The sequence below is a fragment of the Perissodus microlepis genome, chromosome 18 (genome assembly GCF_051167445.1).
Source record: "Perissodus microlepis isolate ML-2025 ecotype Zambia chromosome 18, ASM5116744v1, whole genome shotgun sequence".
Classification (NCBI taxonomy): Eukaryota; Metazoa; Chordata; class Actinopteri; order Cichliformes; family Cichlidae; genus Perissodus; species Perissodus microlepis.
Window position 1 is genome coordinate 2,903,507 of NC_140478.1, and position 14,456 is coordinate 2,917,962.

The following is a 14,456-nucleotide window of genomic DNA, read 5'->3' on the forward strand; positions in this document are numbered from 1 at the left end:
CTTCAAAGCGAGTGAAGAATTTGTTTAGCTCATCCGGTAAAGAGGTGGAACTGACAGCGGTCTGCAGTGTGGGCTTGTAGTCTGTGATGGTTCGTATTCCTTGACACAGCCTCTGAGTATCTCTGCTGTCACTAAAGCTTTGCAAAATCCTCCTGGAGTACTGACAAGAAAAACACACTATACCACACTGCATACAATCATTATTTATTATTAATCTCTGGATCTCTTCTACAGAATGTCTTTTTCTTGTCTTCTTCCCTTCACCCCATCCAGTTATGGCAGATGGCCCCGCCCTTACCTGAGCCTGGTTCTGCCGGAGGCATCTTCCTGTTAAAAGCGAGTTTTTCCTTCCCACCATTGCCAATGTGCTTGCTCAAAAGGGGTCATGTGACTGTTGGTACTTTGTCTATTGTGTGGGGTCTTTTCCTTAGAATATAAAGTGCCTTGAGGCAACTGTATGAATAAAATTCAATTGAACTGAACAAAATAAAGTTGTATTCACTGTGTGTGTGTAAATTATGTCTTATGTCTTCGCTAATAAAGCAGGCTGGATCACCTGTGGAGATACTTATAAAGCTCACTGGGCTTGATTTTCCAGTCCTCTGATGTCTACGAAAGATATCAACACAACCATGGGGATCAATTAAACAATCTGATGATGATTTGTTGTAAATAGAGATCAGTCATGGAAGAGTCAATAGTTATTTTATTATGGGCTGATCAATAGTTATGGACATATAATCATCTCTCTACAATACAACATAAGATCATAAGAGCATGACAGACCACTTCAACAGAATTTCATATTTTAGAAAATCAATAAATAAGATCATAAATAAACCAAATACATGTTTTCAACTTAGATATAGATTCGTAAGTACTAATATTGTGTCTGCATGCGTTATGAAACACCCTTATCATTTTCTGTACAAACACCAGAAATCGGTTGCAGGGATAAGTAGAGAGTTAATTTACAGAATGACCCTATGAGGCTACCAGACCATACAGAGGGAAGGCCCAACATAGAAAACAAGAGACTCAGGAAGCACTTTATAGAGACCTTGCATCCAATGTATCTTCGACATGGTTTTATATATATACAAATGATACACATCCAAATTTTGAATGCACACACACACACACACACACACACACACACACACACGTGCGCACATACACACAGACTGTGATTAACAGATCAACATGTCTGGGAGACCCTGATTTTAAAGATGACCTGTTCTTTCCCATTCCTTCCTGAGGAAAAACGCAGAGAATCAGGGAGCTCAAATCCACCACTGGTTGGAGTTGCAGAGATGTTCAGCATCAGTATATCTAAAGTTGAATGAATGTCCAGAACTGCTAATATTAAAAAACTAAAAAGATACATAAAACAGAAATTGCAAAATCTTTATTTCTTTTCCCATTTAATTCTATACTATATTCTGCTACTTGGCCACACTGTATAGAGAAAAAATTCAATGACGATCAACTCTTTAAACTCTTTTAAAAATAAAGGTATTTTCAATTTCTTTAGTAAAATTCAACTAAATATTTACAAAATAGGAGTCATCAGTCCTATTTGATTCTACTCTGACTTTTCAGGTCACTCAGTCCTGCTTCTACCACCTGAGGAATATCACTTTCTTTACATTTATGATTCATGCGTTTATTTCATTCTTTTAACAAACCAGAATTATTATATCTGAGGGTTTTTCCTAATTAACGTTTATTTCATTCTAACTTGCATCACTTTAGTTTCCAGTTTGTCTTAATTGCTTGAATATATTTGGGTTTATTGTTTCTATTTGTCTGGGTCTTAATTTTAGTCTTCCTAATTATTATTGTATGCCAGGCACATATCAGAAACACGATTTTGGAAAATCAAAATAGGTATTACAATAAAAACACAGAGAATTTTTAAAGTGGTGACTCACTCTTATAGAGTCTTAGCAAACACATCCATCAAAGTCTCATCAGGCAAGCTGTGATATCATTTGACCAAACTAACAAATATTAATCCTTCTTCTGTATTATTTATTCCATTTTAGTTCATTCATTTTTTTGCAGATCTATTTTCAGTTTTTAGTGTAGTTAAATATAAAACCCTTTAACAGATATCAACCACAAATCAATGAATAGATTCTAAACTGTTCAGAATGTCTGGGTCCACAATGCATTTTGGAACTGCTGTTCATACAAACCAGAGTGCAGCAAGCACTCCTCACCAGCAACCAGGGAACTGCTCCCACTTCACGCTTAAAGACAAAGCGTTTGCTGCGCTCCTCAGTTGTAGAATGACCTGCCTGAGCAACTCCAGCACGCTTTCTTTCCTGTTAGAGAATCATTAAAATCATTGGATCTTCTTGTGAATTTTAATATATAGCTTTGACCTGCTAATTTGCACTGCTCTCGAGTGGTTGTCATTATTGAAATGAACTTGTACTGCCAGTGAGTTAGTGCAATGTTAGCAAATCAGTCACAGAACATTCTCCTCTTGTTTGTCATGTCTGTTTGTCACAGATACAAAAAAAACAGAGAAATATTTTCTTTACATTTTTTCTGGCAGCCCTGATCTTCCACAGCTCTTTAACATTTTTCTTTTTATGCTTCATCACTTTTAATAATCTTAGTTTAGCTTTTATTTAGCAGTCATTTCTGCACGTCCAACCAACACTTTAATTTGAGAAACGTGCAAATTTTAATACAGGACATTAAAAATGTATGTCTCCCTGCTTCCTGCTCACATTTGTGTCATGTTGTCCGCACTCAACATGTCTCCCCAAACTCACAGACAGTAAGCTTGCTACTGGAATACAAAAGAAATGATTCTGTAAATGCAAAAACCAAAAATCCAAAGCATATTCAATCTGCAGTGGTATGGCCCTTTCCTCTTGATAAGAAAGGTGTTTTACGCTGAATATGGCTCACTGTCATTATCATTAAAACACAGAGGTAATCAAATCCTGTACAAAATTACGTTCCTTCACCACACACGCTAACACACACACCTCATCATTACAAAAGAAGAAAATAATACAGAATACTTTCATTAACAACACTTCATCATTATTATCTTAGAATCATCTGCAGAATTCTCTGAATCCTACTGATGATTTCCAGATTGTTGAAGAAATGAATGGCAGTTTGTTAATAGATACATGTTGGTATACATAGCAGTTGTAGTAGTATAAATGTCATTATCACAGTTTAACAACATGAAGTGGCTCAGAGAGAATCAGCTTGGCCCTAAACATTTTCCTTTGTCACTGATGGAGCAGCTTCTTAGCCAAGAAGTCAAATCTAAGACCCAGATGAATTTGGAATGTCTTCTCATTTTAGTACCCAGGTCAAAATGTCTCATTATGTGTAAGCAGTAACAGGCAGCAACTTCACGTCAGTACTGAGTTATTTCTGTTGAAGGAGAAGTCTGCAAAAATGTGATCAGTCCAAACATACTGAACTTAATAAGCTTCAATCTGTTTTTTCTGGGTACTCCAAGACTTTGGCACTGCACACTGACATATTTTAATTCCAAAGACACAAAATCAGAATCAAAGCAACGTGGGTGTGATTTTCAAACTTTTACCCATTAGTATCAGACAGTGTCTCTTTGTTAACACCACCAAACGATGTGTTTTTAACGAGCCCAAACTACGATAAACCTGATGACATCATCAGGGTTATGATGCATTTCACCAAACTTTAAGAAAAGTATTCATAAGGTGCAATTATACACAAAGTCTATGTAATCAGGCAAACTGAAATGCATTTGGCCCAAAATTGAGTTGCAAAAACCCATTAGATGGAATTCAACCGCTGACTGTGAATTCTCTCCTGAAGCCTCCAGACGTAGAAGACAAATTTATTGAGCGCAGCTGGAACCATCTGTTTCAAATATCTGATGTAAAGATAGCAAATTTAAAAAAAGGGCATAGAGGGCTTCATGATAAGGTGTGAAAATATGTTTCTTTCTCTTGATTCCAACTATTGTCTGTACTTTTCCTCATCCTGTTGGCTAACAAGGGCTAATATTTGAGTTCCTAATGCAGCTGAATTCACAAGTACTTTCACTTTGCATATGGTGCGAATGCCCCATTGAACTCAACTTGGGGCACCAGAAGGTGAGCAAACAGCTTTTCATGAATGAAGTAGCTGCTAGCTGCTTCTGAGAGTTTCATGACAGAATCAAATGGCTTACCACCTCTCTTCAACCCTCAAATTACAAACTTCTATTTTAGTTTTGCAACTACAATCCAACAAGAATATTTTACATTGTAGATTATTAACCAACCGAATCATAATTTCTGCTTCTGTCATGAATTTGTTGTCTTTTGTAGTCAGAATCACATGCAATAAAGTTTACTTTATGGCCTGGTAACACAAGCTAGAGCGTTAACATCCCACACAAGATCACTGGCTGTCAAATTTTTCTATTAGTCATACACTTGAACTTTGTTTTCACTCACTGTTTGACCAGGCACTAAACCTACTTAGCTACTTGGCTATTTTAGGAAAAGATAATAGTTGTGGTTGAATTACAATATGTATCACTGGATGACTACTGAAAACTAAATTTTGAGCCCCTTCTGTCCAAAAACATATGATACATTTTTAAACAGCTCAAGTAAGCTTATATCAATGTCATTATTAGTTTTAACCCAAATAAATTTCAGTATTTTACCTCAGTCTTTAGCCAGTGAATGTAAACAAATGTAAAGGGTGATCAGCTGAACACTTTTAGTGCATAACTACTGCGGCTTAACTTCAGCTTCAAATCATGGCAAGGTCATCTGTTACAGTTGAGGTTAGAAGTTTGCATAAACTCATCATGGGCATAAATGTAACGGAGCTTTTCATGATCACATTTCTTTCTTTCTTTCTTTTTCTACTGTTCTTTCTTTTCCGGAATTATTTTAGAAAACTAAAAAAAGAATTGAGTGCACAAGTTTGAATTTATTTTGATTTTTTTGTTTTCTCTAATCCAGACAGGGTCATGGTACTGATTGGAAGGTTGGTGGTTCAATCCCTGGCTACTCCAGTCTCATGTCTAAGTATCCTTGTGCAGGATGCTGTCTGCTGCTGTCTAATGTGTCTATGAATGTAACATAGAAATCACTTGTATGTAGACGTAGATGATGTGGCAAGTTGTATAAAGTGCTTTAAGTGTTCAAGTAGAGTAGAAAAGTGCTATATAAGAACCCGTCCACTTACATATCAACTTCTCATTAGTGATCATGTCTGACAGTGGTAGTTGTTCTTTGAAGCATAAAAATGATTTTCCAGCACCTACTGGATTGATGAATAGTTAGAGCAATGGTAAAGTCTAAGGAACTCAGTGAAGATCTAAGGAGAATTATAAATTTATACAAGTTGGAAAATCTGTTAAAACTATTTCTAAACCACTACAGTTTCCAAATCATCAGTTCAAACAACTGTACATGAGTACAAGTTATTCAGATGTGTTACCACCTTCACCCTCAAATGAGAGGAAATTACTCAGGATGTCCAGGAACAACCCAGGAACCACTCAGGCTCAAGCCTGGCATGAGCTGTAAACTGCTGGAACACCAGCGTCACTGTCCATGGTAAAGTGCGTTTTAAATAGCTGGGGATCAAAGGCTGCTGACCAAGAAAAAAGTCTACGCTCCAAAATTGAAACCTTCAAGCTTGACTGAAATTTGCAGTTGCCCAAATGGAAAACCTTCTGGTGAACGTGGCCAGGGAGACATTAACTGAGCAATCTGGCCACAATAACAAGAGCTATGCTTGGAGGAGTAAAGGTGATGCTTGCAGCGTTAATAACACTGTACCAGCTGTTAAGCACGGTGGTGGCAGCATCATGCGCTGGGGCTTTTTTGCTGCCAGTGGTACATTGCACAAAGTGGATGGAATAATGGAGGACAACCTCCAAACCCTTCAACTTCAACTCGAACCAACAGCTAGATGGGTGAAAAAAGACAATGATCCCAAACACAAATCAAAACTTTTTGGAATAGATAAAGCAGGAAAACATTAAGATTCTGGAATGGTCTTCCCAAATCCCTGGACTCGAACCCTACTGTAAATGTGTGGACTAACTGACTAACTCATTTAAATGAACTTTTCCAATTCTGCCAAGAGCAGTACTCAAACATCCAGCCAAAATTATATCAGAAGCTTGTTTACGAGTACCAAAAGCGTCTGGTCGAGGTGCAGCTTGCTAAGGGGACATTTAACCAAATAACACGTAGGAGTACGCGTTTGAGGTTGCATGTATGATTTTGACCCTGTGTGGATGAAAGAAAATCTAAAATAAACTCAAACTTGTTTTTTAAGTCCATTAAAGATGTGTGTGGTACGGGTCACCCTGGAAAAAGAACAGTTAAAAGAAATGAGTAAAAGCCCCAAATTACTATGATATTCATGCCCATGATGAGTGTCAGTAAACGTCTGACCACAACTGTATGTACTGTATCTCTCTCAGCACCATCAATGCACTCTACCCAACACTGTTTCAGTACCTGGTAAAAGACAAATCACCTTGAAAGCCAACAAGGAGAAACAAACTAAAGTCAAACCAAAGAAAGGGAGGATTTGCAAACCTGTGCACAGGTGGTGATACAAACACTTTTATGACACACCGCTGCCTTTCTGACAGCATGAGCACTTAATAATTCATGTGAAGGCTTTCTGCTTACACAAGAAGCATTAAAATAAAATTCTGTTTATTTCTAAGTTTATTTTTTTGTCATTTTGGTCAGCACAGCATTGAACTGCAGAGACAGAGCAACCATGTCAGACAGGCTTGAAACAACTCAAATATGGAAAAGTTCCAGTTAAGTTGTCTGAAGGCTTGTGTTAGCAGTGTCTCTGACTAGTATTGGAGCTGTTAAACTGCTACTTTGTCCACAGAAGGATGTCCAAACTATAAAATTGTATTGAAATTTGCAAAATAACAGAGATCTTCTTAAACCATTTCAGTCATTTTTAAGAGGGTTCATCTAGAGGAAGGAAATACTAGTTGATAATTACGTGGAGATGGAGAGGAAGATGAACAATCGTGATCATGGCATTCTCCAGAGGGGGGGAGTGATACGCTGTTTTATACTACACCAGTCTGCAGTGTTCATTCAGCCACAAGACCAAAGAAATTGCCTGTGAGCACTCATGTGTTCATTATGTATGAGTGGCATGTGAAGTATTTTCATGTCACACAAGATTATTATTACTTCTGTGTGTTTATGTAAGATTGTCCATCACTTCTGTGCAGTACACATTTGTACAAGTTAAAAAGGCATTTAAAAGACACCTGTATGATCTGACCAAATCTGTTCAGCTGATAACCCTAAACAATTAAAAGAATGAACGTTTGGATTTCATAGCGTCACCATTTAGCGGTGCAGATTTCAGGCATCTGACCCCATGCCTTCCCGTCTCCTGTGTGGGATCTACAGAGGCTACAAAAACATAAGTAAAAAACATAAAAGGTGCTAGAATGAGTTTTTCTGTTCCTGGTTACTATTGCAATGCAACATGGCAACAAACTGACATAACCACAGTTACTTCACCCACTGGATTTTGCGCTACCCTTATGAAACCAATCACCACCTTTGTTACTTTGGAGTCAGGAGTGATCGTATTTGAGCAAGTGTCTGTGTGAGGCCTAATATGAACTACATGATTCAGCAAGTGCTTACAAAAGTGATAAAATTAGCTAATATACCATGATTACTTTTGGAGAAATTTATTTAAGGGATTTAATGAGAGGAGTTGACACATTTTGAACACGAGTCTAGTGGAGCTAAAGATTAGGTTGGCTGATTTCATTTTTGTGACCTGGAAAGCACAGCCACTCATTTATAGACAGTCCATGAACGTGCTATACCCCGTGGAAGAAGACCTGCTTCCTCTGTAGATATGTAAACTTGTTAAGTCAAACTCGTGTTATGGTTCAACACCTGATTATGAGATAAATCACACCTGTGAAACTCCAGTCAGGAGAGTGCTCCCTACTATACACTCACTCTGTGAAAACTGATGAATATAAACTGAAATTTTAAAACCAATTTTGGGGTGTCTGCCGTGTAGCTGCTGTAAAGAATGTTTAAACATGACCGAGTTTGGACCATGTGGACCATGAGTTTGGATCCAGAGGAAGCATGGTTACATTTACAGGTAACTAAATCAGTCAGGAGACAGGTGAGCATTGGGAAAGGGCACATGTTCCATCAATGTTCCAGCTCTATTTATCCTCAGAGTGCATTGTGCATAATGAAATAATATATCCAGATGCGTCTAAACCCTTTTGCCTTTGTGTGGACAACCATACATTTGTTGTGTTCTGTGTGAATGGTGTGTACTGCGTGTCAACCCTGTGTGGCTCTGGCAGTGTCCTCATAGCCTTGTCTGAGCCTCAGGGATGTAGATCTCGATGCTGTCAGCGCTCTCTGTAGCTGAGTTTTGTCGTACAGATGCCGCTCTCTTGGCGGCCATCAGGCGCTTCCTGGCCTCCTGCCGCTGTTTCTCTGAGCTTTCCAGTGAGCGGTCTCTGGCCAGAGGGGGGTGATGATGGGGGCCCTTGGGTGGCTTTTTTGGCACTGGAGGTGGGAGCCGCCTCTCCTGGGAGGGGGATGGTAGGAGGGAAGGGCAGAACATTTCAGGAAAAAGACATACTTATTGGTGCGTGTGTGTGTGTGTGTGTATGTGCGTGCTAATGTATGCCTAGGAATGAGAATGAGTTAAGATGAGTTCCATTCTGTAGAATTCTGTATCTATGTAGTGAGTCACCCACTGATTATCAGAATCTTTCCATTTTCTCTTTCAAATAAGGTTTTTTGGTTGCTGTGTAACAATCTATATGCTTGAAGACAGCTGAAGTCATACCTCTGACAGAGACAGATGTATTTGTCTGAACAAACAAGGCTTTGGCATGATTGTAAGATAGATATGTTCAAGTGAGAAAGGGTCCTTTTGTCTGTGTGCATGCATCTTTCCTATCTATCATGTGGCAAGGACTGTTCCTGCACATATGACATTTTCTTTATTTCTTTGCAGGACTGATATAGCTCCAATTTATTAAATATTTAGATTCCATTCTATGACACCATAAATGTCCTGAAATAATTATTTTATAGTTCTGTGCTTCAGTCTTTTCTCTTCATTTTTACACTTCCTGCTGATCCCAGCTATTAAAATGCGAGTACCGTCTCGTTTTAATTGCTAAAAATATGAACTGAAGGGGGGCCTGAAAACAAAACTTTCGACAATTTTGCTAAAATTATTGCTGCTCTTTAAGCTAGCTAAATTACAAAAATCATATAATTGAAATGATACAATTAATGATGGCAAAGGCAAAAAACGTTCCCTTTTTGAACGTGGTCGGGTTGTTGAACTGCATAAGCAGGGTCTCTCGCAGCGCGCCATCGCTGGTGAGGTGGGATGCAGTAAGACAGTCATTTGGACTTTCTTAAATGATCCTGAGGGCTATGGAACAAAAAAGTCAAGTGGAAGACCCCAAAAAATGTCTCAGCACTGAGCCAGACGATATAATTGGCTGTCCATCAAGGCATTGGACGATCCTCGACCCAAATTAAGGCCGTTACCGGTGCCGACTGCAGCCCTGTAACCATCAGACTGCATTTGAGACTGAAGGGCTTCAAAAACAAAACAAGGCCTCGTCTCCCTGAACGCCGCACAACTGACCCTTTGCACCAAACATGGGACATTGAAAGGTGGAAGAAAGTTTTATTCTCTGATGAGAAAAAACATAACCTTGATGGTCCTGATGGTTTCCAACATTACTGGGACGACAAGCAGATCCCACCTGAGATATTTTCTACGCGCCACAGTGGACGGGGGTGCCATAATAGTCTGGGGTGCTTTTCCTTCAGTGGAACAATGGAGTTCAGGGGTGCAGGGGCGTCAAACGGCCACTGGCTATGTCCAGATGTTGCAGAGCATCCCTCATGACTGAGGGCCCTCGTCTGTGTGGTAACAACTGGGTTTTTCAAAAGGACAGTGCTACAGTGCACAATCCCCGCCAGACAAGGGACTTCTTCCAGGAGAATAATATCACCCTGCATGTTCCCCTGATCTAAATCCAATTGAGAACAGTAGATGCCCTTCGTGCGGCCGTCTTCACGACTTGGAGAAAAGTTCCCACTCACTTCATGGAAAAGCTTGCATCAAGCATGCCGCAACAAATTTCCAAGTGCTCAACAATAACGGTGGAGCTACTCATTACAGAGTTCATGTTTGGAACTTTGATTTCTGTTTTGGGGGGGCTTACAGGTTTTTTGGAGGTGTGGGCCTAACCTTTTGATCAGCTGTAAAACAGCCTGTTTCAGTTTTAGTGTTGTTTTCAATAAATTGCTCAAAAAATGTTTTGCTCACTCCCATTTCTTCTTGTTGCATGTTGAAGCTCTACTTGGACCCTTGTTAAGATCCAACCATGCAAAATATGATTTTTGGCCATTTCTTAAGTGGTCTTAAACTTTTGATCGGGACTGTACCAACTAAATGGAAAGATATGCAAATAAAAATCTGCTATTGATTTAAGTAACAGAAGAACGAGAAGACTTGCTGTGTACATTTGAAATAAAATATTAGAATTATACTTCAATCACAAAGGGTTAGCCTGAGCTTAATTTCCCCTATTTTGTAACTTCTTTTGCAAATCCTTATAAATGCACCTACTGTGAACTGGTGTGTAGCAGTTTGATGTCCTGTAAAATGTTTTAGCCACACAACAAACAAAGCAAAAAGCCACAGACAGGAAGGTGGCTGTAAGTGAAAGAAGGAAGCAAGAGCAGAGAGCAGCATGGATAGATGGATGGAAAGACAGACATGATGAATCCTAGGAGGCCCAGAGGGGTCAAGGCCTTGTGCTGTTGGCATTGCTCTTATGTTGACTGATGTTTGCAAGCACCTTCACTGTCAATACACACACAAAAAACACACAAGAAAGAAAAAGACAACAATGAGAGCAAATTAAAAAGCCAGTTAATATTCACAATGATGCCACAGTAGATACTGCTGAACATCTGCAACATTTACAGATCCACTCACACGTATGCACAGGCAACAGTATCTGTATAACCACAGAAACCTCAGCTGTCATTCACATTAATGATAAAAGTGTTTTGCTTGTTCTTTTTTTTCAAGTGGGGAGGGGGGTAAAATTGTCAGATGCTTTTGTTTTTTGAGATTTTAAGCCAAACCATGATTTTTTTTCCTGACATTTTCTCACTTTTTGTAAACAAGGAAAATCAATTCCACACCTACACTCTTTGGTGAAAGTACAGTAATTATGCTGTTATTATTATTTAGATAATCTCTACACAGAAAAACCCTTACACAACCTGTGAACCTTAAGGGATGTTCCAAAGTAGGTCACCATCCAAAGTAATGAATAGACAGTCCTATTTCCCCTACTGCTGCCTTCACTGCACACAGTGATGGATGAGTCTGACACTCAAAGACTGTATTCATTTTTTTCTGCTAACAGTGAAACATTAGTGTAGGCTCACCTTACATCTGAGTTAAAGGTGTAATTTGCCGGAAACATTCCTCATCATATGTGGGTCCCATTCTACCACATCCTATATGTGCTCTATTAGATTGAGATCTGGTGACTGAGAAGGCCATTTGAGAGTACATTCAAATCACCTTTCGTCCACATTCCGATGCTCAGCAGGACATCTTGACCATGTCTACATGTCTACATGAACTGAGTTGCTCCTATGTGATTATCTGGTTAGATATTTGCAAGGAGTTGAACAAGTATACCTAATAAATTGGTTGGTAAACATATATGATATAAATGGACTGGTTTCTTTTCTGACTCACGATCAAACATATTAATATGTCATACAATTAACATCAGTGGATGCACGTCTGAGAGGGGCTTAAGAACACACATGAATAAGGACCTTAAAATGAACAGTTTGTGTAATAGTAACTATTAAAAAAGGCAACGTGCTTTCAGTTTGCAATCTTGTAAACCCTGGACAGATTAAATCAAGTATAAGAAACAGATCCTGATTGTCACACTGAATATTTTTTCATTTTTATCTGACTGTGTTTGCTCATGTTCAGTATTTAAGCCTTTGCAGGCACATTTATGTCACTAAGCAGTCTGACATCATCACACTCAGAGCCACTGAAAGTGCTGATGTAGAGACCCCTGTGAGTTCAACAGTTAGATGCTTAAAACAAACAGATCCAGCAACATTTAACTTTTTGGATCTTCAATCATGACTTTTTTACAGAACACGACAATAACAAGGACTGTACTATCATAGAGCCAGATGGTTTTTTCTGATTACAGTCCTGGGGGAGACAGTTGTTTTAGTGTTGCTTACTTTTCTCTGATGTCAAAGCAGTGAACCAAGTTTTTATATTATTTTTATTTTTTTAAATCATTAAGTCGGACATGAAGTCTGACAGAGTCGCATGAGGTTTGCTTTAGGCTACAACAGAGGCATGTCACTAGAAGGTTACCTGTAGCTTTCAGTCATTTGAGAGTTATGGAAAACTGCTTGCTCTAAGATTCTGTGCTGTCATGACTTAAACCTTTATTTTCAATATTTACACTTAGTTTAAGGTTAATTATTTTAATTAAATGCAGGTATCATGTCAAGTCGAGTGTATTGTGTATATATCAACTGAACTTGTGTAAAACTGACTTAAATAGTATTTAAATATATAAATAAATATAATAAATGCATTATTATTATTATTATTATTAGTCAAAATCATGATGTGTAGCCACACATATTAGTTTTAGGAATGTTTTGAGCAGGAATCTTTGACCTCTAATGTGTCAGCAGTGAATGCTTAAAAAGGTTTGAAGGAACCGACAGAGATCTTTTGGCAAGTAATGCAGTGAAAGAGCTGGATCAGCAATCATGTAGCCAATGGATGATGGAAGTTTGTGAGTGTACCTTTCTGTCTGGGGGATCCAAGGGCCGCCAGTTGTTGGCTCTGAGCTGGTGGAGCTCATCAAATTTGAGGCTTATGTTCTCGATTGACAACTGAAGCATATCCCAAAAACCAGCCAGATCTGAGGCTACTGGACGAGGGTGGGCTTTGGGGTTCTATGACAGTAGATAAGCAGGAAGAATAGAAAAAATAAACAAGAAAATGAATAAAAAGTTGTTATACACACTCTCATGTTAAACTTTGTATATATAGTATCTGAAAAAACTTGTCTGTGAATTCTGTCTGTGTATTGTATTTATTCCCATTCTTTTCTATTTTTACTCTATTTCTATTCAAGTACAACACTGCCGTACTTATTCTTAGTTTATCTTATTTCTGTATGGTTGTATATATGTATATTTGAATTTTTTCATTTTTATTTTATTATTTTTACAGACATTTGATACAGGAGGACAATATTTCGTCCCACCTCATACTTGAGCGTATATTGTTGGGCTGACAATAAAACACTACATGACTTGACTTGAAATAGTAAAAGATACTGGTATGCAGTTATAGAAATATATGATGACATTTTGTATGATAAGCTTGGCATTAATTACCATTTGCCATTACTAATATTTTATTACATTCAGTTGATCAGTCAATCAAATATTCACTGTATAATCAAAGTAAAGGTTTTTTCTTCAGGAAATGAAACAATTTAAAAGGTTAAACATTAGAAAACACAAGCAAAATATTGGAAAAATTGAAATTAAAAAGCTCATTAAAAGGAAAAGGAAGAAATGAAATATTTTTTAAAAAAAATATTTAGTTAGGCTTAAGTCTTCTACACAGAAACACAAAACGCTTTCCACTGCTTCAGACTCACCAGGTTCTCCTCACACAGCTCCCTGAACTGCTCAAACTTCTGGGACATCAGAAGCTGAGCACTTCCCATAGCACTTCTCATCTTCTCGAGGACTATAAGCACAGACACAGAGCTTAGAAAGAGACTCTTCTACATATTGATCTGTTCTTAACATGCACATACTCAGCAACATCACTGATTGGCAACTAACAAATTTATTTAAGCCTCAGGAGCTTTTCTGAGAGCTTGGCAACATTTGAACCTACTCTGATTGTGGGTGTAACCCTGTCCCATTAAATGCCATTGCTCTTGATGCTCTTGATGCTCAATTTTATGACTGTTTGAATTTGTTTTACATACCAGAGCTGACTACCTGGTCACACACAATCCTGAGGACTATATTATTATTTACAGTAGTGTAAAATTAGAATATCTTGGAACCATTCTTATTTTTCTGATTTTAACGCAGAAAAGTAAACTGTCACATAAACTACATTCATTACACACAAAGTACAATATAGTCATTGCATCAATGGCTAACAATAACTATAATAATTATAATATATATACAATATATTTACACTACCGGTCAAAAGTTTTGGAATACTTTTCCAATTTTTTTCTTGTAAATTATGCAGTTTAATGTCTAATTGCACTCTGAAATGAAAGCATATCACAAATAAGC

At 38.0% G+C, this 14,456-nt stretch overlaps 1 protein-coding gene across 6 annotated transcripts in view; it reads right to left on the reverse strand.

The window, feature by feature from the left end:
* Window positions 1-688: 688 nt before the first annotated feature.
* Window positions 689-14,456, reverse strand: part of LOC146367037 (disks large-associated protein 1-like) — a 168,374-nt gene continuing 154,606 nt past the window's right edge. For all 6 annotated transcript variants that reach the window (XM_084912109.1, XM_084912106.1, XM_084912107.1 and 3 more), the window contains 3 exons: window positions 13,793-13,884; window positions 12,924-13,076; window positions 689-8,598 (listed from right to left, as the gene is read on the reverse strand). In XM_084912109.1, the coding sequence (XP_084768235.1) occupies window positions 8,374-8,598; window positions 12,924-13,076; window positions 13,793-13,884 (470 nt within the window). In that variant the 3' untranslated portion in view covers window positions 689-8,373. The remainder of the gene's footprint in view (window positions 8,599-12,923; window positions 13,077-13,792; window positions 13,885-14,456) is intronic.